Here is a 24,506-nt window from a genome sequence, read left to right on the forward strand (position 1 = left end):
AGGAAAAGGAATAGAAAGTTACACGGAATGGGTTAAATGAAGAAGGGCAAGTGAAGGCTCATCTGAAGCATAAACACTATGGACCTATTATCAGGCCATGTAGCCTTTCGATGCTGTAACTCTAACTTATCGACTAACCAACGACTTTTCGATGGAAACCAGTCTGAAAGATAAAGGCACAGATTCTTCCAAAATGGTAGCCCAAGAACATGTAATTTAACAGAATTACTGAGCAATTCTACTATAAACAATTACAAATCAAAAAGCTTGAATATAGGGGGAGTCAATAGAAGCCACATTATTGAGAAAATGGCTTATAAATCACCAGCAAAATCTGAAACAACACTGTCACAGCACCTAGGGGAAGAAGCCAATTGGACAAGAAAGCTTTCTTTATTCAATTACATCCCATCAAATGATGAATAAAATTGATAGAGGGCAGTAACTCACCTCATTTGGTTCAATCACAAGTGTCCTAAACCCAGGTCTGTTGGCTCAGTCACACCACAGGGTTTACATTTGAAGTAGTATTAATTGTCAGTATAGCCGGACAGACACTTCCAGACGAAGGCACAGAGAAGCATCCACTCCCAGTACCATGAGGCTCAACTAGTGTCCGAATTAAATAAATTATGTCCAAAATACAATTTTGTGGTTGTTACTGAAGCATGTAAGTTACTTCAGCGATCACCTCTATCTACCGACTCTCGACAACTTTGTGTCAACAGAATTAAAGCAATTGTTTATTAAATTTCTGCTTATGCTATGATCTTTTCATTAAGCAGCCAAGATATCAAACTGTGTTTAACATACTAAAAGCTTCTAGGGGTTTCTCACAATTTATTTTTATTAGTTTCAACACAGCCAGTTAAAATCATGTTTTCTGCTTTGATAGTTGATGCTGAAAAGTTTTTGAACAAAGGTCAGATTGATGTCAAAAGATGAGGAAATTTAAGGCCAAAGGGGTTGGATCACATCCAATTAAACAGAAAACAAAATTCAACATAATTCTTTAGAAGATTAGCTGTAATTTTCTAGAGGATAGATGATTAATTGCTTTCATTAGCTACTAACTCCCACAGTAGTTTTGGGAAATGAAGTTTTGATCTTATCTGCTACAAACATTTACTTTTTATAAAGGGTAAAGTTGCACAGCAAATTAATGCAGAGCTTAACAGAAGTTGAGATATGACAGATCATTGCTATAGTCCTACAGAGTTCCTGATCTCATTGACTCTATAATCCTCGGTCATCCCAAAGAGCACCAGAGGCAAAGGAGGACTTTTGGAAAGTGTTCACTGCTGCAAAACAGGAAAAGTGACTCAATCCCCAAAGATGTACCTTTAACCTCTCAATGTTTTCCCAACTTACAGACACAACATAAATACATGCAGCTGTTGCTGGCTGCCAATATTAGAGATGCTTTGGGAGTAGATCTCGGATACTCTTCAGAGGGTCAGTGTGGACTTGTTGGGCTGAAGGGCCTGTTTTCATACTGTAGGGATTCTAAAACTAATGCTTGGCACGGAGACACTTCAAAAGATTGTAAACCTCCTTTCTCCACTAGGTTTTGTTTACCTGTACCACTGTGCGTTCCCATAAACCAGCAGGGAGAACACCACTTAGAAGCACTCATTCAGAATTTTTAAAATATACACAAAATACTATATTGCATGGATTGAGCTGTTAATTGCAATGCCTACTTTACATAAAGCTGCTTCTAACAGCAGGGATATAGTTGTGTTCATAGTGGAACTTTAAGGTTAATGTCAATCCTTGCTCCACCGGTCAACTCATAATCCAGGCCCATAAGTCAGTGCAATTTTATGAGATGCGATATATCCAACATTCTATTTTACATTCCTTTCACCAAATCCCATCAAGAAGCAGGCCGGGTGGTGAGGAATGTCTGCTATTGGTGGAAACTTTCTGTCAGCAATCCTGCTTGTACAAAACAATGACCATATAGGAAATGTTGTGCACTGTTGCAAAGTATTTGTATATTCTGAGAATATGATAAAGTGCTGCGTAGACGAAAAGAGGAAGAAAATGTGCATGCTATCCAGGAATTGTCACATTTAGAGACATTCCTGGATATGTAACAGTCTCAGTACAGTCTTCCTTCAGTGTTTGATTACACAAATCTAACTCTTAATCACCAACAGCTCCTTCCATCCAGGAACCCTATTTTTATTTGGAGCATGCAAAATCGGAAATGTATGCCTACTACTTAATTCACTGATCAACAAAACCAGAAATAGAATATTGGAAGTATGCAGAAAAGGGCAAGTTATCATTAAATCCTCGAAACACTAAGCAGGTCAGACAGCATTCCTGGAGATAGAAAGACAATATTTCAGGTCTTTTTTTTTCATTTGCTTCTATTTCAGATTTCCAGCATCTGCAGTATTTTGGTTTTGTTGAGGCAAGCTATAATGTTACATGTCTACCCTGGAATGCTGTGGTCTTAGAACATTTCCCTAAGCTCTAAGGATACAGACCATATACTGGAAAATGGGATGTTCTTCTGTGCCGTACATTTGTTTTACATTTCCTAAATATTCTTATCTTTTGAATGAGGGGAATATGCAGGGATGTGGGGAGAGGCAAGAGGTGATTCCCCTTAGGGCAGCAGAACAGATATGATGGCAAAAATGTACTTCTGTACATAACTATTGTGATTTTTGCTTGTTTCAGATTTCCAGTTTCCTCTTTTTTTAAAAAAACTTGTTAATCTCCCTAACTCTTAAAAGATAATTGTGAAGCAGCTTTGACATTAGTACCGTGGGGAAACATGCAAGCTGTAAAACCCATGAGACCGAGCAATCAGCAACTCAATGGGGATTAAGATAGCTGAGAAGTCCAATTCAAAACACCAGACTTTACACATTAACATATCAAACATATAGCTAAGCATTGCAGCTATTACTAGATATTCAGACAAAGTTCAGCAAACTGCTTTTAATCAATATAAAACACATCATTTTTTCAGCAACAGTCACCAGTTTAGCAGTGTTACATAGCACTGAAAAATTATTGCAGACATTTGAGATTTCCTCAAATCCCTCTAGAGCCCTGCCATAGAATCACAAACCCTGTGACTCAATTCAAAAATCCAACCCAGGGTCACAAATCCAACTTGGTAAATAAATGTGATGCTACTGAATAACAGATGAGGAAAATGTTAGCAGCTATCCTGGTGGGTGCAAAGTTAGGCCAGCTAGAGTGTTTGGTGATGGCCTCGGTGGGAAGACATTTGATTAACAGGAGCAGGAGCTCCAATTTATGCAAATGAGATGAGATCTATCAGACTTCATGGAATCATAAACTACCTTTAATATCAGTCTTCTAAACAGGAAAGGCAAGGTGTCAAAGATCAAAGGGAACATTGACAAAGAATATACACCTGATTAAACAATGAGGAGGATAGCAGTAAAAGTCAGGAGGACAAAGACGGATGAACTGGGAAGACAGATGGCAGGTGACATTTCATACAGAGAAAAATTCAATGATACATTTGGAAGGAAGAAAAATGATATTAAACAAAGTGGAACAATACATAATGGAGTTCTGGAAGAGAATTTGAGTTTCACATAGACAAATATTTGCCAAGTTGAGTAGGCTGCCAAAAATGACAGTGGGGTCCTGGGCTTTATAATGGGGGACACAGGACACCAAATCTGGGCACTATGCTAGGGAAAGGACAAAACATTAAAGGGCGCAGATAAGATTCACTACAATAGTACCAGAGAAGAAGGACTATTTATGTGGAGAAACTAGAGAAATTGTGGCTGTTCTGAGAAGGAACTTGGACAAGAGAATATTTAATACATGTGCTCAAAATTATCAAGGATTTATTTATTGAGTTGGGCTTCCAGAGATCTCAGGTTTAAAGGTAATTGATGAAAGATAAGAGGAGAGCAGATAATTTCTTACAAATAAATGCAGCAAGTTTTGGTGCTCTGACGCATGCTACCTGAAAGAATGGGTAAAACAGATTCAATAGGAATTTTCAACAGGGTCTGCATAAGTACTTGAAAATGAAGCATGCTTGGCTACGAAGAAACAGCAGACGAGTGAGGCTAATTGGATGGTCTTGCTCAAGGATGATGGTTTAAATAAGCTCCTTCAGTCTAAGATGATTCTATGCTGTATAAAAGAAAAGATAAGATCTCTTCAATCCTATTGATGCAAGTCTCTTTCAAAGCCCAGTTTCCAAGGGAATAGACTGGATTGCACACTTCCTACCAAGGACAATATATGCAATTGGTGGAAAGTTGAGATTTTAAATTTGGAAAACTTCATATTAAGATGGTCAATGATGAAATTGTCTAGGTTCCATCAATCTTTGCTTAAAATTACTGCAGCTTTAGATCAGATTGTAAACCAGCTATAAACATTCATGCAAAATGAAACATTCCAGTGCTAAAACACTTGCTCATCTCAAATGATAAATTGTAATTGCTATTCAGTATTTTATCAAAATAAAGTGCTTGTACAGAAGGACCTAGACTAAGACGTGATTCACCGAGGAGCAACTGTTCGAGTGCAGTCCCTCCAGGTGTGAACCCAGTTTCTTTTCTGGCTTTTTCTCCCATGAGTAAAACATTCATTTATCCCAATAATAATTTACAGCTGAAATTGTATTTTCGATTGCTAAAATAAACAATAAATCAAGGCGTCTTCATTCCCCGATCCTGAGATTTAGGTACAGATCCAGAGGAAACACTTCTATTGCTTTGCAAATTGTGACAACTGCTTAAAGTTTTAAAAGTTGAATAATAGCTTAAAATGTGCAGCACAAAAACAGCCATTAGCCTTCACTGATCTAAACAGGTGGTTATGCTCCATAAGCTCTGCCCACTATCAAAAGTTATTTCCTCTTCCTTATGTGCCTATCAACACTTCCCCATAAATGCATCTATAGACTATTCATTTTAAGTATTCCACATGATAGTACATTTCATTTTCCCACTACATTCTGGGTAAAAGTAGTTGAAAGTTAGAATGCACACTTTGCCTGGCAAAATAAATTAAATATACCGAAAAGTAACTTAATTTCTTCAGCTCAATTTTCTCCTGATCTCTTCTGAAAATTCCTTGCTGGGTGACAGATCCACATCTCACTTGGTGATTACTTTCCAATTGAGGACCAGATATTGAGTTAGCAGACTGGCCCAGCATGAAATGGATCATACTAAACCTCCAGTATTGTCTTTACTTGACTATGAACCAGCAGCATGTCAATGGACAGCAGGATATTTGTGCAGGGACTTTGAAATCAAGTTCAGAACCCTCCCTTCAGTCTCATAAAATCAGCTAACACTTTGAATTGGAAATCAAGTCTGGGACATTACTGTCTCACAATGAATTTATCCATTTAAGTTAGAGGTGTATGTGCCCATCCACTCTTAATTTGACCTGCAATGATTTTAGCCACACAGAAGATTACAGCCTTCCCCACCCCACTGAAAAATACTTTATGCAAAATTACCAAGCCACACACATTAAGAAAGTTTCAGCACAGGGCTATGTTTCTGGGTTGTTACAAATCTTTATATTAGATTCAGAGTGTTGAGGAGTGGAATCAGGAAGGATTTGTTTCTCCACACAAGGTATACTATAAACCCAGAACTTCCTGAAACAATGGAATTTACAAGACCATTGTTTTTCATTGGGTCGTATTATCAAGGAGCCAAAGCAAAGGCAAATAAATGGATTGGAAGTGATCAGCCATGTTCTCTCAAAGTAATGGAACAGGCTTGATGGCCTGAATTACACCATCCTGTGCCTAAATGTTCTTAATACCATGGTGTTAGATAAGGAGCAGAATAACAGTCAGTCAGTGTTTCTACAGCTGATTAAGTTATAAGAGCGGGTGATGGAGAAAGAGTTTCAGATTGTCTGCAAAGATTCTACAGTCAAATAGCCTATCGACACTCATTAATATAAGCTCAACTGGAGAATGGCCCTTTGATCTGGATAGAACAGTAAGTCGAGCGAGGAACCTCAAAAGAGGAGGCAATAAAATCTGATAAAGACTTCCAAATATTGGAGAAATCCCTGAAAAAATGTAAAAGAAATCACTCCAAATGATAAGGAGCGACTTTTATTTCTTTCAGAAGATTTTGTTTTATCATTGACAGCTACTGGTAGTCAACATATTCTAAACCAGCAACCATCAGATATACCTGAGACACTAAGCTGCTGGGCCTGGGCCCTTTCAGAAGCTAATGTTGCATTAGGAGGAAGTATGCAGTAAAAAGTAAAGGCAGGCTTTCAATATAAATTTAAGGGAATCTTCCTATTGTAATTTAAATCTTTACAATACTCAGCCTCAAAAAATATTGTTCAAATGCTTCCAGAGGTCAGCTGAGCAAGGAATGCTTCAGAATGCAGGGAATTTTACATTGCAACTCTGTGCTTCTATGGTCAAGTCACTGAGCTTCCCCAGACAACTGTCCCATAAAAACACTTTTTGTGAAGTGTTTTAGCTCCAGTTGTTCTAAACATCAATTAAAAAAAATATATTCCTACATTGACTGCACAGCAGTAACAAAAGAACATTAAGAATAATCAATTTTATGTGGAAAATGTGATATTACAGCAGTATACAGCAGAGCAAATATTTGCAGGCCTTGCTCTGAAACTGTGTGCTCTTTTAAATATAGAACTTTTTAAAAAATATCAAAGCACAAGCTTCCTACCAAATGGTGGGAAAACAGATGTATTTTCTACCATGTGGTTCATCTTGGTTTCAACTTTTAGGTATAATAAACTTTACAATGACCCCTAGACTCAAAAGGTTGATTGTATAAAAACAGATTCTTAAAGACAACTGTTGAAGTTCAAAGTCACTCTAACTTCATCTGCAGGGGGCTGCATGGCTCTGATGTTGAGAATCTTCAGTTCTTGAAACGTGTTTGCTCACAGATGTGGTTAAATTTCCTGCAAGAAAGCAAGTTATTAGCAAGATTTTCTTAAAATGACTTACTTCAAAACACTTTTTGCTGTCAATACTAATTCCAATTTATATTACAAGAAAATAAACATGCATACAAGTCTTGTACAACTTGTCTGTCCCAAATATTTGACTGATGCAACTAACAACTTGCATTTGTATTGTCTTTAATGATTTACAGTGTCCTAAGGTATTGCATCGAACAACATTGGACAGTTAGCCACAAAAACACATTTTAGAACAGGTAACATGTTTGGAGTGTTTTAATAAGTGTCTTAAAGGACAAGAGGGGTGAAGAGATTTAGGGAGGGTATCCCAGGATTTGGAGTCTAGGCACAACAATCAATGATGGAATGAAGAAAATTGGCGGTGCATAAAAGCCAGCTGGGATACTCAAGGTTAAAATATAGAACAATAAAACACAACCAAATAGCCTATTAAAAGAAATCCTTGGCTTCAACTGGAAGAGCGGAGATCTCACAATCAGATGCCAATTTGAAACATTAGAAAAGCCAATTAACCATACTTTTCAGATTAGTCTCAGATGAAGCATTCAGATTTATTTGTGTTTTGAATTAGTTTTTAAATAAACATCCCTCATCAATGAGGGTATTTGGATCATTTGCTGTAGCAAATCCATATTTGGCCAGCCCTTGCTCTGGTTTGGTGAAACTGAGGCCCTAAATGGACAGGTGACAAAACAGGGTTCCTTTACAGCTACAAACAGCTTCTCTCAAGTCAGTATCTCAATGCCCAGACATGTGCCCTCAAAACAAACAGCCTTTTTACCATATAATGTATTGACTGGTACATGGCACAATAATCATTTGGGAATAACACGTCCACTGACTTTAGTAATGCCACTAGGCATTTACTAGTTTTGTAACCCTTGTTCAAAATAACAGTGACAAGTAAATCATTTGCAGTGAAACGTTTTGTTTCAACAGTACCTCTTGAAATTCCAAGTTTCTTTTCATCCCTCTGACAAATTTCTACCCCATCCCCTCCTTCCTATGTCATCCTATCCCATGCCTCCCATTCCAACCCCTCCCATGGTTTTTTCTCTTCCTACCATCCCCCTTCTGTCAGGTAAACCTTTCCCTCCTGGCCCTTCCCTTTTATTCTGAGCAGCATTTCATCTCCATTCATTCCATCTTACATTCTCACACCATGTCTGCTTGCCTCTATCACCCATCTTCCTAAAACTCACTACACTTCTTGCACTCTCCTCCTTCCTATGCTAGCTCCCAAGTCCCTCTTCTCATTTTATCTCTTTCACCCTATTCCAGCTGACACAAAGTCTCCTCTCTATAATCTGTGCTATCACCACATCTCTAATGTAATCAAGAATCAACAACCAAGGCGAGGGAATACAAAGTGGCAAGAACCAGACACCAAGGCCAAAAGATGGTAAGAGCAAGAACACTTATCAAGGCCATGAAATAGACAGAGCAGAAGGCCAGTAGGCAAACTGCATAGTCCAGGCTCTAGCCACCAAATCTAAACACTGATGAGTCAAAATGCAGACATCATAAACTGGCATGTTTATAGACTGTTAATCAACACTGGCAAACATTATTGAATTTTAGGCAGTGATTAAGAGAAACTGTAAAGTAACATGCAATATATTCAAAACTTTCTCAACACTAGAGATGTAATTAACCTGCATTTGGTACTTACATAGCATGATGTGCTTTAACCTGGGTGCGACAGTTCCTGCCCCAGTAGCAATCTGGACGTGCAGTTACAGACGCTAAGATGAATTAATTGTAATGTAGAAAAACAATTTTTAAAGACAAGATTATCCTGAATAACTCTACCTCATTACAATACACAGGACAAAACAGAATGTGATAAATAGACAGACATATGCTGGTGTCCTGCTGAAAACCAGTGCACAATTGATAGTGCGCTTTAAAATACACACATGCAGTCAAATTAAATACAGTACAATCTACACTTAATTTAAACCTGTATATTTGTATCTCTTCAAGTGTTCTTTTGTCAAATGAACACATTTATACCTATTAAATATTCACTTTATCCAGCAGAATTTAATTGCTTTGTCCAGCAGACACAATGAGATTTCCAAGGGAACAAACATTTATGCAGCACAAGAAAAGAGTGCTTATCTATCAGCAAGGTGACTGATTGGTTGAGATGTTGTCAGGGAGAATACGCTAAGTAATTATTGCATTCCATGCTTTTAGCTTGAAACAAAATCACAACATCTGGACATGTTACTATTTCCTGAAATGAAAGGTTCTTATGAATCAATACATGCAGCTTCGAGCAAATGTTAGGTGAGCGACATTGAAAGCCCAACTACTAAACAGTTATCAATTGGACTTGCAATGTGACTCACTTATGCCTGCTAGAAGTTACATGTATTCATATGTAGGAATCTGAAAATGGAACATATTTGGAGTGAGCTTTATTCAGTGTGTAATGTTGAAGTTTTTAAAAAAATTGTGATCAATTGACTCAACGTAATCGAAACAATTAAGTTAGGATTTATGTTCTAGGAAAAGTGGCTGAAAATCAATTCCATTTAGAAAAAGGATCTATTTAGAAAAAAAAATCTGATTTGCTGCACAGTTCCTAAAGGTGCTTAGGAATTTTATTCTCAGATGAGTTGAATGAAATTGATCCATATTTGGAGAGATATTTGTCAGTTTATTGATGATGGTTGAACTTGGTTGAACCTCAATATTTCTATCGTTTCTCCAGTGTTTTGAGATGTCCTGAGGATATGAGTGAGAACAAAAACAAAATGACCAGTTTCTCAAACTGGTAACCAGTTATTAAAGACAACTAACCTGGAAGTTCTGAGGCAGGAATATTCTGCCTGTACTGGTAAGCTAGCTCACGAAAGTTATGCAATCCACAGCAGTAGCACAGGACAACATTTGTTGTGACATGATAATCTGTTTTTTAAAAAAAATTAATAAAGGGTAAATGCAACTCAGTCCTCAAATGGAATTAAACCCATGTTTTTGATTATACAAACTTATAGTAAAACATTATTCCAATTTATTAAAGACTGTAAAATGCTAAAGCAGGGGCTATTACCACAATTTACTTTCATTGGAAGTTACAATATACAGTAATCACTACGTGCCACGTAGATCAAACACGATGACCATGATTGCCTTTTTATCTAATACATATGAATACCATTCAGAAAGTAAAGTACCACTGAAAAATTCGAAGAAAAATATGCTTTCCAATAGGAAAGTGGATCCAATTTAAATTTTGATGTGGTCACTTATTCCAGGTAATATAACTGCAAAATGGTATTATTTGTCCACTCTTGAGATTCAACCACAAAGGTCAAAGCTCATCCCTTAAGTATGACTGCACTGACCATCAGATGAGATGTTAAAGTGAGGTCCAGTCTGCCCTATTAGGTGGAAGCTCAAGATACTAAGGCACAGTTCAAAGAGCAAGGGAAGTCTCTCAAGTATCCTGGCAAATACCCATCTCTAGTTATGATACCAAAAATGACAATTGCCAAATTCAATCATTAAGGATAATTAGGCATATCAATAAGCAATTGATGGAGAATGGAAAAGTATTGAGAACAGGCTGTTTTGCAAGAAGGTAGCCATGTGTGGGAACAGACAGTTTGGATTTGGATTTGCTTGCACACCAGGAATACTTGGGAAAGTACTCAGATAAGACAATACAGCGCACAATATCAAATCCCGTATACTACTAATATCGGAGACTTTTCAGAGTTCACTGGACTTCATCACTGGATTGAGTTCACGACCAGTGCCATGGGAATTAACATTGAGCTCCAAGTGCCAGATGTCATGAGGTGCTCTAAGGTGGGACTCACTTGTTTGAATATGTATAAGAAAATCACTTTATTAAGCTAATAAGTCATTTTTGATAATATATTTAGTTGAAGCTAATAAATCTGCATTATATCAAAGCATATGCATCTTCTGGTGTTCATTTTGATCAAACCTTCATGAACCAGTTGAGACACTTCAGCCTATCCCTCAATCAACATCAATAAAATAATTGCCTGGTCATTATGCCATTTTGTTTTGTGGGATCTCATCACATGAAAATTGGTTGTCATATTTCCTGCAACAATGGCTACATTTTAAGCACTTCATTTGCTGCAAAGTATTTGCATTCCAGGACTTCCTGGGGTCATAAATGGTGCTAACAAAATGCAAGATTTTCTTTAAACATTTATTTTCAGAATACCCCATTAACATTTAAATTATAATTACCCATTTAAATTATACATACCTGTAAGAACAAACTTTCCTCTCTGAAGATGTAAAAGACTTTCTTGCAGCATCTCTTTCCAAGAAAGGCCCCTAGATGAAAGGTAATTCTGAAAGGCAATGCCGTACATGATTATGGTGCAATGCAGTATTACCATATGCAGCATATTTGGTCTCCAGTTCTCAACTTATTTTGCTCCTAATGTTGTTGTCAAGTCTAAGATTACATTTCTGTTGGTTCAGCACAGATTAGAAGACAAGACAGTAATTCTTTTAAAAGCTGAAACGGTGGTTTAATGATGAGTTAAAAAGTGTAAAGTAACTCCCTTTAAATTAATGAGTTATATCTGTTGAAGCGATGTTGTGACTCTCCTGCATTAATTGAATGTTGAATTCCTTAAGGGTCAAACCAAAGGAAGGATAAGCTGGGTTTTGTACAGTTAAAAAACAAAAAACTTAGATGGGCTTGTTTCCACAGCCCACAAGAGGAGTAAATGTGATCACAGTCAGGTTTAGACAATTGGGGAAATGTAGACATACAGCAGCATAGAAAGTCTGGGAGTAGTTAATCCACCTGTTCTCTCAGCTAGGATAGGCGTACTGTCTCAAGAGAAAATCAAGAGTACAATGGCTGATCAAAAAGCCAGTGTTCTGCTAACTGAACTCTCAGCTTGGCCCATTTAGTATTAAGAATAGTGAGGACTGCAGATGCTGGAGAAAGGGTCAAGCCCGAAATGCTTTGCTCCTCAGATGCTGCCTGACTTGCTGCATGTTTTTCCAGTGCCACACTTTATTGACCCATTTGGTATCAGACTCACTGCTCAGGTCCGATGGATTCAAATCCTGCTGAGGAAATTTAAAGATTCCACAGACCTACTGCAAGTGTTGGGAGTTCCCTTGTCATAGAGTCATAGAGATGTACAGCATGGAAACAGACCCTTCGGTCCAACCCTTCCATGCTGACTAGATATCCCAACCCAATCTAGTCCCACCTGCCAGCGCCCAGCCCATATCGCTCCAAACCCTTCTTACTCATATACCCATCCAAATGCCTTTTAAAATGTTGCAATTGTACCAGCCTCCACCACTTCCTCAGGCAGCTCATTCCATACACATACCACTTTCTGCATGAAACATTTGCCCCTTAGGTCTCTTTTATATCTTTCCCCTCTCACCCTAAACCTACACCCTCTAGTTCTGGACTCCCCCACCCCAGGGAAAAGACTTTGTCTATTTATCCTAAACTCCTGTACTCAATACTCTGACCAATAAAGGAAAGCATACCAAAAGCTTTCTTCACTATCCTACCTACGAATCCACTTTCAAGAAACTATGAACCTGCACTCCAAAGTCTTTGTTCAGCAATACTCTCCAGGACCTTACCATGAGGTGTACAAGTCCTGCCAAGATTTGCATTCACAAAATGCAGCATCTTGCATTTATTTGAATTAAACTCCACCTGCCACTTCTCAGCCCATTGGCCCATCTGATCAAGATCCAATTGTAATCTGAGGTAACCTTCTTCACTGTCCACTACACCTCCAAGTTTGGTGTAATCTGCAAACTTACTAATTATACCTCTTATGCTCACATCCAAATCATTTATATAATGACAAAAAATAGTGGACCCAGCACCAATCCTTGTGGCACTCACTGGTCACAGGCCTACAGTCTGAAAAACAACCCTCCACCACCACCACCACCACCCCCTCTGTCTTCTATCTTTGAGCCAGTTCTGTATCCAAATGGCTAGTTCCCCCTCTATTCAGAGAGATCTAACCTTGCTAGACAGTCTCCCATGGGGAACCTTGTTGAATGCCTTACTGAAGTCCATATAGATCACATCTACTGCTCAGCCCTTATCAATCCTCTTTGTTACTTCAAAAAACTCAATCAACAAAGCCATGTTAACTATCCCTAATCCGTCCTTGCTTTTCCCAATACATGTACATTCTGTCCCTTAGGATTCCCTCCAACAACTTGCCCACCACCGACATCAGGCTACCACTTTAACCAACCTCCAGTCTTTCAGCACCTCACCTGTGACTACTGATGATACAAATACCTCAGCAGGAGGCCTAGCGATCACTTCCCTAGCTTCCGACGGAGTTCTAGAGTACACCTGATCAGGCCTTGGGGTTTTATTACTTTTACGCGTTTCAAGACATCCAGCACTTCCTCCTCTGTAATATGGACATTTTTCAAGATGTCACCATCTATTTCCCTACATTTGACATCTTCCAGATCCTTTTCCACAGTAAATACTGATGCAAAATACTCGTTTAGTATCTCCACCATCTACTGCATGTATTTGTAAAAACCCTTTGGATTCTCCTCAATTCTATTTGCCAAAGCTATCTCTTGACCCCTTTTTGCCCTCCTGATTTCTTTCTTAAGTATACTCCTACTGCCTTTATACTCTAAGGATTCACTCAATCTATCCTGTCTATACCTGACATATGCTTCCTTCTTTTTCTCTTAACCAAACCTTCTATTTCTTTAGCATTCCCTATACCTACCAGCCTTTCCTTTCACCCTAACAGGAATATACTTTCTCTGGACTCTCATTATCTCCTTTCTGAAGGCTTCCCATTTTCAAGCCGTCCCTTTACCTGCAAACATCTGCCCCCAATCAGCTTTTGAAACTTTACATTAGATTGTCTACAGTGTGGAAACAGGCCCTTCGGCCCAACAAGTCCACATTGACACTGAAGAGTAATCCACCCAGACACATTTCCCTCTGACTAATGCACCTAACACTATGGGCAATTTAGCATGGCCAATTCACCTGCCCTGCACATCTTTGGACTGTGGGAGGAAACCAGAGTGCCCGGAGGAAACTCACACAGACACAGGGAGAATGTGCAAACTCCACACAGACAGTCGCCAGAGGCTGGAATTGAACCTGGAACCCTGGTGCTGTGAGGCAGCAGTGCTAACTACTAAGCCACTGTGCTGCCCGTTCTTGCCTAATACCGTCAAAATTGGCCTTTCTCCAATTTAGAACTTCAACTTTTAGATCTGGTCTATCCTTTTCCATCACTATTTTAAAACAAATAGAATTATGGTCGCTGGCCCCAAAGTGCTCCCCCACTGACACCTCAGTCACCTGCCCTGCCTTATTTCCCAAGAGTAGGTCAAGTTTTGCACCTTCTCTCTTAGGTACATCCACATACCAAATCAGAAAATTGTCTTGTACACACTAAACAAATTCCTCTACATCTAAACCCTTAACATAGACTGGGACTGCCATAGTGTTTGGAAAGTTAAAATCCCCTACCATAACCACCCTATTAATTCCTCCAGAAAGCAGAGATCTCCTTAAAAATTTGTTTCTCAATTCCCCTCTGACTATTGGGGTGGGGGGTGTCTATAACACCATCCCAATAAGGTGATCATCCCTTTCTTATTTCTCAGTTCTACCCAAATAACCTCCCTGGATATATTTCCGGGAATATCCTCCCTCGGTATCTATAATACTATCCCTTATCAAAAATGCCACTCCTCCTCCTCTCTTGCTTCCCTTTCTATCTTTCCTGTAGCATTTGTATCCTGGAACATTAAGCTGCCAGTCCTGTCCAAACCTGCGCAATGTTTCTGCAATTGCTATGGTATCCCAGTCCCATGTTCTTAACCATGCCTGGAGTTCAACTGCCTTCCCTATTAGGCCCGTTGCATTGAATAAATGCAGTTTAATTTATCAGTCCTACCTTATTCTCTGCTCTGTCCTTGCCTGCCCTGACTGTTTGACTCGCTCCTGTTCTCAACTCTACCAGTCTCAGATTGATCTCTTTCCCCACTATCTCCTTGGGTCCCACCTCCCTCATCTTACGAGCTTAAATCTTCCTATGCAGCTCTAGCAAATCTCCCAGCTAGTATATTAGTCCCCTTCCAATTTAGGTACAATCCATTCTTCTTGTACAGGTGACTTCTACCCCAAAAGAGAGATTCCAATTATCCAAAAATGTGAATCCTTCTCCCATACACCAGCTCCTCAGCCATGCAGTCATCTGCTCATCTTGACCAAACTCCTTTTCTTGACTAACACCTTAAACATATTTTCTGCTGCTCCTCTCTGTCACTGTTGGAGCGATCATACATTGAACAAAACACAGTTTCATTTAGTTTCAAACAATAACTGCCTCTGATGTGCACTGAAATGTAGGCATGCCTAACTATTCTTCATAATTTTAATGATAATGTCAAGATCATGATGTAAATCATACAGTAGTTCAGTGCATTAAGAATTCCTAACAAAAAGACCTATTCTTTTGCTTAACTGAATAGGAAATACAAGTCATTCCAAGTCACTCTTTGACATCTCTCGTCTTTAACACTAACATAGTACAAGCAATAAAAGAGATGTGAAACAGCAGTCCACCTGGCTAGCTAAAATGTGCAGAACAAGGACTCCAAGGTCAACCAAATACAGGCCTAGAAACTGAATGCATTAAAAAAAAATTGAAGCTTGTTCAAAGAGGGAACCTTACCTTCAGGATGTCGGACTCATAGCTGTTGTTGTTTAATATTCCATCCAAACACTTCTCGCCAAAATTTACATCTGTCAAAAAATATTGCACAAGTTCAGTTATAGAAAAAAAAAATTGAACAAGATATTCACATAGGGTTGCTCCTCAGAAACTGGAATTAGCAGAGTGGCCCTGCATCAGATCCATTTTAAAAAATAACTAGGGTCACAAACTATTGGGATATGCAAAATGGTGATTGTAGTTCAATCTTGTCCTATCAAAAGTGTTAGCATGGAGCTATGGGCCAAATGGATTTCTGTTATACTGAAAATATCCAAGAGGTTTAGAAATTGGAAAATGTTCCATTTGTCAGCATAGACATCTGAAACCAAAACCACTTCAATTTCAGTCATCATTTTAGTTTCCAAATGATACTTGCACTCAATCAGAAAGTAAGTTCCAGATCATTGATTCCTCTGCCAAAGCATTTCAAACACGTTTTTTTCACTAAACACTCAGGAAACTAACAACAAACTCCCATGGCAAAACACCATTGCCATCCCATAAGAATTGAGCCCAGTGGTGAGATTCCAGAAAATGTAGACAATTTTCCAAGCCTGGGGAGCCTACTCTTGACATAGACTAAGAAATTCATCATAGACTCCCAAGTGCCAGCTCAGCCTCTCATCAACTCAGATGAGTATATTGAATGCTGGATCTCAAGTCTGAGATTAAAGGCATGGTTTACCAAGCTGAAGCAATTCTTGTGCTCCTATTGTTATGAAGGTGTAAGGGCTACTGTACCTCTAAGAGAGTTGAAAGCTAGCAAGGACTTAGGCACAGAAAGTCTGGAACAAGGTAACAATGTAACGCTTGGTCAGAGCAGCTAGCGCTGACTGGGTTGCTAGGAGACAAAAACAAATTCAAATTTAAACCAATTGGTTGAATTATGCCCCAAGATACCAAACTCCAATCAAGTTTGAATTTGGTATTTTGACAATTGTAAAGCCAATAAAATGATCAATGTTTTGGTGTACAAAACCAGAAAAAAATTGAACAGTTGAGAGAAAACTGCCAAAAGTCTAACAGATGCAGGCTGCTAGTAAGAATTCTCCAAGATGTACCCATTTGAAGAAAGAGTTTGCACAGAAAAAAACATCGACACCGACTTGAAGAGCAAATCTACAAAGGAAGATACAAAGAGAAGATTCAACAGCTGGCTGATTTTGAAATTTGAATTTTTTGGTAAATCTTAATCGGAGGTTTTATCAGATCAGTATTGTAGAGGGGAAGGTAAAAGATAGGTTTTGATAAATGAGTTAGTAAATGAGTAAATAGTTGTTAGTTAATTATTCTGTTAGACTGTCACCTAGACAGGGGATGAAATGTCTGCAACACAAATTCCCAGCTTGGCGAACAGAACCACAACAGACTTTCAAAGTATAATTAATAACTTCTTATTGTTTAATAATGACTTTTGGGATAGTTCTTTGCCTCTCAAAATTTCACACTTTATAGCACAGGGTAAATCTTTTCTGTGTTGCTGGTTTAGATTAACGGCCGGGGGGGGGGGGGGGAGAAGGGGGGTGCTGTCGTAACACTATACACTTTAAAAACTTGGATAACCTACATCTCAAAGCATAGTACCTTTGCACAACCTTCCAAATGCAATGGCAAGAAAGGCAATCTAAGCATCCTTTTCCAAGCTAACATGGCCAGCATTGAGGCAATATTCACTCAAAATCAGTTCCGCTAGGCAGAACACATTGTGGTATGCCTGATACCAGATGCATAACAAATGGCTCAACTCGGGGCTTGGTTTTAGCAGGAACCCCTTGGAGGGCGAGGAAACATTTTAAGTATACACAGAAAGAATCCTAGAAGAGGTTCATGATACAGGCAGATTCAAACAAAAGTAAAATATTGTAGATGTTCGAAATCTGAAATAAAAAGCCAAAAGGGGCTAGAGAAACTCAGCTGGTCTGGCAGCATCTGAAGTTAGGAAAAGAGAACTGAATAAGAGTCAGATTGGATATGAAACATGAATTCTGTTCCTCTCTTCTCAAATACAACCAGACTTGAGTTTCTCAAGCACTTTTTAAAAAAATACACAAGCAGAGTCATCAAGACCCTGACTGGCCAAAATGAAATGAAAAGTATTCATTCAGGAAGACAGAAATGACACTGCCTCTGAGAAACTTCATCAGAAAGATGCAATATTGAGGCACTGGAGGAAGTGGGAAACCCTCCAAACAAATCATCTACTCAATCCTTAAGACACAACTTGACACACATATGGCAGAGCTTGAGGATTACACATCGGACTGATCGGCCATTTCCAAATCCACTGAAACTACAAAAAAGAAAATCATCCTCAGCCCCAGAGGTTGCCTGAGAGAATTTTCTCTAATCACAGTTCGACACATCTAAATCCCACAGTCCTGACAAGAACACTCAAGAAAAGAATCAACAAGGTTAGGTGAAGGGGTGAAATGTAAGGGAATGGGTTGGGGTTGGTTGCGCTTCGGCAGGTCGGTGTGGACTTGTTGGGCCGCAGGGCCTGTTTCCATACTGTAAGTAAACTAATCTAAAAAAACTAATCTAAAAAGTCATCAGTGAAAAACACCTGCTGAACTGCAGAATTTACTGACACAATGATGTTAAACTATTAGCTGAGAAAGAAGTATTCCTGTATCATCAGTCTAAACAAACTGACCCATCTTACAGTCTCATCTTTGTATCGTTCTAAAGGACTTCTTCAAATGAATGAAAGAAAGTGCATCTACCACAAAATCTTGCCAAGCAGCCAGAGCATCCCACTCGAGTGCAGCCCCAGTACATGTGGCAAAAGGTCCGCAAACAAATTGTGCCTGGAAGGAAGGACACATTTTCAGAATTACTTGTCTATTATGTTATTATAGGTTAACCGTGATATGAATGGCTGAATACAGCATTTGTTTAGACTTAGGCAGTTACATCAAGCAAGGCTCATTTTGCTTTGAAACAGATTTCACAGCAAGCCTCTACATAAAATAACATTCTAATGTAGATCCAAACTTATGATTTTAAAGGAAAAAGCTGACCTGTTTATTCTCGCTTACTGTTAGAAATCAGTTTTAAATGTTTTAAATGAGAACTACAAGGATTGCGCATTTTAGAGTAAGCCTTGTTATATTAAAGTTATAACTTAAACTAAATTAGATTTAGACTTCTATTATTTTTTTAAAAACAATAAATAGAAAATGAAGTAAGATGATGTGAAATGTAGCAGCAATGAGTTATGATCTGAAATTTGCTGCCTTAAAATGAAGTAGATCCATAATAAATTGCAAAGTTGCACCGGTTAAATATTTGAAGAAAACTTTGCAGGGCCATGGGGAAAATTGAGATAATTGGTTAGCTTTTTAAAAGGGCCTTTCCAACAGACACATTGGCCTCCTTTATGTTGCACTGTTATATGATTCCCTAAGAAAATGCTACATCACTGCGACCATACATTAAATTTTTGTTTTGCCCTCACTTTATCTTTAGTATTAAATTATCTGTAAATGAATACCCAGTTAGGAATTTTTGGTTTTAACTGACTGATGATATAACAGTAACCACATGATTAATGAATACCAAGCTTAAACAATTTGCAATTTTTAAGAAGATTTGTTGCTCAGGTTGTAAGTTTGCTCGATGAGCTGGCAGGTTTGTTCTCAGACGTTTCGTCACCATGCTAGGTAACATCAGTGAGCCTCCAATGAAGTGCTGGTGTTCTATCCCACATGCTATTTGTGTATCTTGGTCTGTTAAAAAGGTGGGTGATATCATTTCTGGTTCTTTTTCTCAGACATTGGAAAAGAGAGTCCAAATACATGTTTTTATTGATGGAGTTCTGGTTTTGAATGCCAGGCCGCGAGGAATTCCCATGTGTGTCTGTTTAGTCTGTTCTAGGATGGATGTGTTGTCCAGTCAAAGTGGTGTCCTTCTTCGTCTGTATGTAAGGATACTAGTGATAGTGGGTCATGTCTTTTGGTGGCTAGTTGGTGTTAGCGAACCCTGATGGCTAGCTTTTTGCCTGTCTGTCCAATGTAGTGTTTGTTACAATCCTTGCACGGTATTTTGTTTGGCTGGTTGTTGGTATAGGGTCCTTTAGGTTCATCAGCAGCTGTTTCAGTGTGTTGGTAGGTTTGTGGGCTACCATGATGCCATAGGTTGGAGTAGTCTGGTAGTCATCTCAGATGTCTTTGATGAATGGTAATGTGGCTAGTGTTTCTGGGTGTGTTGTGTTTACTTGTTTGGGTTTATTGTTTAAGAATCAGCGGACTCTGTTTATCGGGTACCCGTCCTTGAATACACTGTTTAGGTAGTTTTCACACGGACTGAGCACACCACCACTGACTGGGACAACACATCCATCCTAGGTCAGGATGAATAAAGACATGCACGAGAATTCCGAGAGACTTGGCATTCAAACCAGAACTCTATCAATAAACACATTGATTTGGACCTTTGAGAAAGAGAACCGGAAATGATATCACCCACCTTAACAGACCAAGACACAAATAGAAAGCGGGAACACCAGCGCTTCACCAGAGGCTCACTGATGATGTTGCCTAGCATGGTGATGAAACATCTGAAAACAAACCTGCCAGCTCAGCGAGCAAACTTACAACCTAAAGCTAAAACAATTTCATTCTGGAACAAAAATACACTACACTTTCAGGTCAGGGAAAGGTTTAAACAAACTGGAGTACACTAACCACATCTTTAAAAATAGTGCAATTTCTAATGAAAGATTCAGTCAAACTGAGGTCCTTGTTTGTGCTCAGGTCCTAGGACCTGGTGCTGGTGAGACCACAACAAAAGTACTGTGATCAATTTTGGTCTTTTTTTTTTGAAAAGGAAAAACATCATTTCATTTGGGGCAGTTCAGAGAAGGCTCACCAGGATAATTCCTGGTCTGGAGAGATTATCTCATGAACAAAGATTCTACTTACTGGAAAGAATGAGAGGTAATCTAGTTGAAACAACAGGGTTCTGCAAGGGCTTGACAGCATAAATGGTTTCTCCTCACACTGCACAGTCTCAAAATAAAAGGGATGCCAATTTAAGACTGAGATGAAGAGAAATTGCTTCGCTCAAAGGATTGTGAACCTTTTGAACCCCTTGCCACAGCTAGCTGTGGGTTAGAATCCTTGTGTGCATTTAAGGCAGAGATAAAATGGATTCTTGATTAGTAGAGGGTTACGGGGAAAGAGCAGGAAAGTAGACATGGAGTGTGCTGGATCAGCCATGATCTTATTGAATGGTGAAGCAGGCTCAAGGGGTCAAATGGTCTACTCCATGTTCCTATTTCTTATAGTCTTATGAAACTTGGACAAGACCTGGAACTCTATTGGAAAGGAAGCTGAGCTAAAGATTTCATTCAGAGGCCCTATAAATTTCTTTTTCAAAACAGCCAGGCAATTCATTAAAAAAAAACTAAGTCAGTCTGCAAGGTGACCACTTACATTGCTGAGGTATAATAGTCGGGTTCTGTTCACGTTCTGCCCTACGGTCAGGCATTGGTTGAAAACAGCAAGTGCAAATTATGTGAGGACCTCGAGCAGGGCAGGTGTATTCCTGGACAGCTTAAAAACATTTCAACAAAAACAAAGATACAGTTAGCAAGTTTTGGACATGGACAAAGTAATTCACTCGGTGGAGATCAGAAAATTTATGAGTTCACTGCTAAATACAAAAATAAAACCTAAAACATAAATGAGAATCTCCTTTCGTCCATAGTACACAGTCAAATGAATGATCATGATCCATAATCTGAGCAGTCACTGTTCAAAATTAAGGTAAAAGCAAATAGTGACTGTATTTAAATCAGTTTGTTCATTCACAAAAGTGATAGAAACAGTTGGAAGAATGTTAATTATAGCTATATATTAAGTAAAGTCAATCTAGAATTCATATCATTATATATGACTTACACTTTTGTAGCTCTCAGATGTAAAATGATTGCAAATGCAATTGATTAACATTTTTAAAAAGGATGCTGTGAAACAAGATTAGACGAGCAGGCGCTTGGTATGCTTTCGTTTATGAGTCAGAGTATTGAGTACAGGAGTTGGGAGGTCATGTTGCGGTTGTACAGCACATTGGTTTGGCCACTGTTGGAATATTGCATGCAATTCTGGTCTCCTTCCTATCGGAAAGATGTTGTGAAACTTGAAAGGGTTCAGAAAAGACTTGCAATGATGTTGCCCGGGTTGGAGGATTTGAGCTATTGGGAAAGACTGAATAGGCTAGGTCTGTTTTCCCTGGAGCGTCAGAAACTGAGGGGTGACCTTTTAGAGGTTTGTAAAATCATGAGAGGCATGGATAGGATAAATAGACAGTCTTTTCTCTGTGGAGTGGGAGTTCAGAACTAGAGGGCATAGGTTGAGGGTAAGAGGGGAAAGATATAAAAGGGACCTTACAGGCTACTTTTTCACTGAGAGGGTGGTACATGTATGGAATGAGCTGCCAGAGCAAGTGGTGGAGGCTCGTACAATTGCAACATTTAAAAGGCATCTGGATGGATAGATGAATAGGAAAGGTTTGGAGGGATATAGAGGGCCAGGTGCTGGCAGGTGGGATTAGATTGGGTTGGGATATCTGGTCGGCATGGACAAGTTGGAAACAGACCCTTCGGTCCATGCTGTACATCTCTATGACTCTATGAGCAGTACAAGTGTAGGCAGGAGGGAGTAAAAGGGCTCCTCCTGCACTGTTATGTTCATGTCTTTTTCAGCTCTGACACTCCAGTAGCCAGTTCTGAGTGACTTTCAATTTAACAGTTAAATCAGATTTGGGCAGGAGCCAGCAACTGAGCAAATGACAGGCAACAAGAATTCTCAAAAACTAAAATAACAAAGTTAAGTAACTTAAGTTAATCATTGCAAAATCCAAGTACTGTTGTTGACATGCATTATTAACTCAAAAAACAAGAGACCTGTTCTCAAGACAGTTCTTAAAATAAATGAGGGGTCTAAATGTTGGGGTCACATAACTAGGTTAGCATCTAGCTCCGCTCAGGTCCACTCCTTTCACATTATTTTTAGAGTTCTCTTCATTTAGATTTCTGGCATTTATGTACACTGTTCCTCAGCCACCAGATAGCGGACTTTGTCTCCCACATTTTCTAGATAATCCATTTGTGATACAAGGTCAGTTGATCAGCAAATTCATTGCCTGCCCCTCTAAGGCAACACTGTATATCAAAGGTACGGCAGAAAAAGATCATTTGGAAAAATATCCTCCCATGTTGCTGTTTAGGCCTCACAAAAGCCTTCTTCAGCCATACTCCATGTCACCCCATTGGTATATCCTATTTCTTTCTTCCCAATCTTCAGTCTAATCTTCCACATTTTTGCCTCACACAGCTCAAATTAATTAACACAGAACTGAAAATCATAGAAGAGACAATAAACGTTAACCCATTATATCACATCCACTTGAAAACAAATGATGCAAACATTCACAAGATATACATGCCAGGCAATGACCATCACCAATAAGAGACAATCCAAGCACCAGCCCTTGACATCCAATGGCATTAGGAGAAAGTGAGGACTGCAGATGCTGGAGGTCAGAGCTGAAAATGCGCAGCAGGTCAGGCAGCATCCAAGGAGCAGGAGAATCGACATTTCGGGAAGGGCTCATGCCCGAAACGTCGATTCTCCTGCTCCTTGGATGCTGCCTGACCTGCTGCACTTTTCCAGCGACACATTTTCAGATCCAATGGCATTACCACTTTTGAAACATTAAATAATATCCTGGGGGTTTCCATTAACTAGAATTCAACTGCACTTGCCACATAAACACACAGTGGCTACAAGAGCAGGCTAGGGGCTAGGAATACTGCAGCAAGTAACTCACCTCCTGACTGCCCAAAGCCTGTCCAGCATTTAGTAGACATAAGTCAGGAATGTGATGGAATACTCCCTACTTGCTTGGATGGGTGCAGCTCCAACAGCTCTCAAGAAGCTTGACAACATCCAGGAAAAAGCAGCCTGCTTGACTGGCACTGCACTGCGCACACAAGCATCCACTCCCTCCACCACTGACACTTCATATACACTGCTACCTACAACTGCAGAAATTCACCAAAAGATCCTTTGACAGCAATTTCCAAACCCACAACTGCTTGCATCTGAAAGGACAAATGGCACCAGTTACAGGGGATCTCCACCACCTGCAAGTTCCCCTACAAGTCACTCACTATCCTGACCTGTAAATATATTGCTGTTCCTTCACAGTCGCTGGGTCAAAACCCTGAAAGTTCCTCCCCAAGGCATGGTGGTCAATCCACAGCACATCGACTGCAGCAGTTCAAGAAGATAACTCGCCACCACCTTCTCAAAGGCAGCTCGGGACGGGCAATAAATGCTGGTCTAGCCAGCCAGTGACACCCACATCCCAAGTGAATATAAAAAATTAAACCGTGCAGTTAAGCAAGCAATTCAAAGCTGTGCTTCGAGATAGTAACTATAATTGCAGTATTGCCAATTATAGAATCCCTACAGTATGGAAACAGACCCTTTGGCCAAACAGGTCCACACCAACCCTCCAAAGCGTAACCCACCTATACCCATTCCCCCTACCCTATTACCTCACATATACCACTGACTAATGCACCTAACCTACACATCTCTGAACACTATTGGCAATTTAGCATGGTGAATTCACCTAACCTGCACATCTTTGGATTGTGGGAGGAAATCGGAGCACCCGGAGGAAAAGCACACAGACACGGGGAGAATGTGCAAACTCCAGACAGACAGTCACCCAAGGCTGGAATTGAACCAGACT

At 39.4% G+C, this 24,506-nt stretch overlaps 2 protein-coding genes across 2 annotated transcripts in view; one reads left to right on the plus strand and one right to left on the minus strand.

Annotated features, from left to right (window-relative positions):
• si:dkey-112e17.1 overlaps nucleotides 1-18,478 on the plus strand; it is a 74,145-nt gene extending 55,667 nt beyond the window's left edge. The window contains exon 8 of the mRNA XM_043715442.1: nucleotides 18,429-18,478. Within this exon, the coding sequence (XP_043571377.1) occupies nucleotides 18,429-18,443 (15 nt within the window). The 3' untranslated portion in view covers nucleotides 18,444-18,478. The remainder of the gene's footprint in view (nucleotides 1-18,428) is intronic.
• Nucleotides 2,531-24,506, minus strand: part of chfr (checkpoint with forkhead and ring finger domains, E3 ubiquitin protein ligase) — a 104,909-nt gene continuing 82,933 nt past the window's right edge. Inside the window, exons 10-16 of the mRNA XM_043715443.1 lie at nucleotides 21,176-21,295; nucleotides 18,464-18,547; nucleotides 15,699-15,769; nucleotides 11,231-11,318; nucleotides 9,781-9,888; nucleotides 8,642-8,714; nucleotides 2,531-6,948 (exon numbers count right to left, since the gene is read on the minus strand). Coding sequence (XP_043571378.1) covers nucleotides 6,906-6,948; nucleotides 8,642-8,714; nucleotides 9,781-9,888; nucleotides 11,231-11,318; nucleotides 15,699-15,769; nucleotides 18,464-18,547; nucleotides 21,176-21,295 — 587 coding nt within the window. The 3' untranslated portion in view covers nucleotides 2,531-6,905. The remainder of the gene's footprint in view (nucleotides 6,949-8,641; nucleotides 8,715-9,780; nucleotides 9,889-11,230; nucleotides 11,319-15,698; nucleotides 15,770-18,463; nucleotides 18,548-21,175; nucleotides 21,296-24,506) is intronic.

Source organism: Chiloscyllium plagiosum, chromosome 25 (genome assembly GCF_004010195.1).
Source record: "Chiloscyllium plagiosum isolate BGI_BamShark_2017 chromosome 25, ASM401019v2, whole genome shotgun sequence".
In the NCBI taxonomy this organism is placed as follows: Eukaryota; Metazoa; Chordata; class Chondrichthyes; order Orectolobiformes; family Hemiscylliidae; genus Chiloscyllium; species Chiloscyllium plagiosum.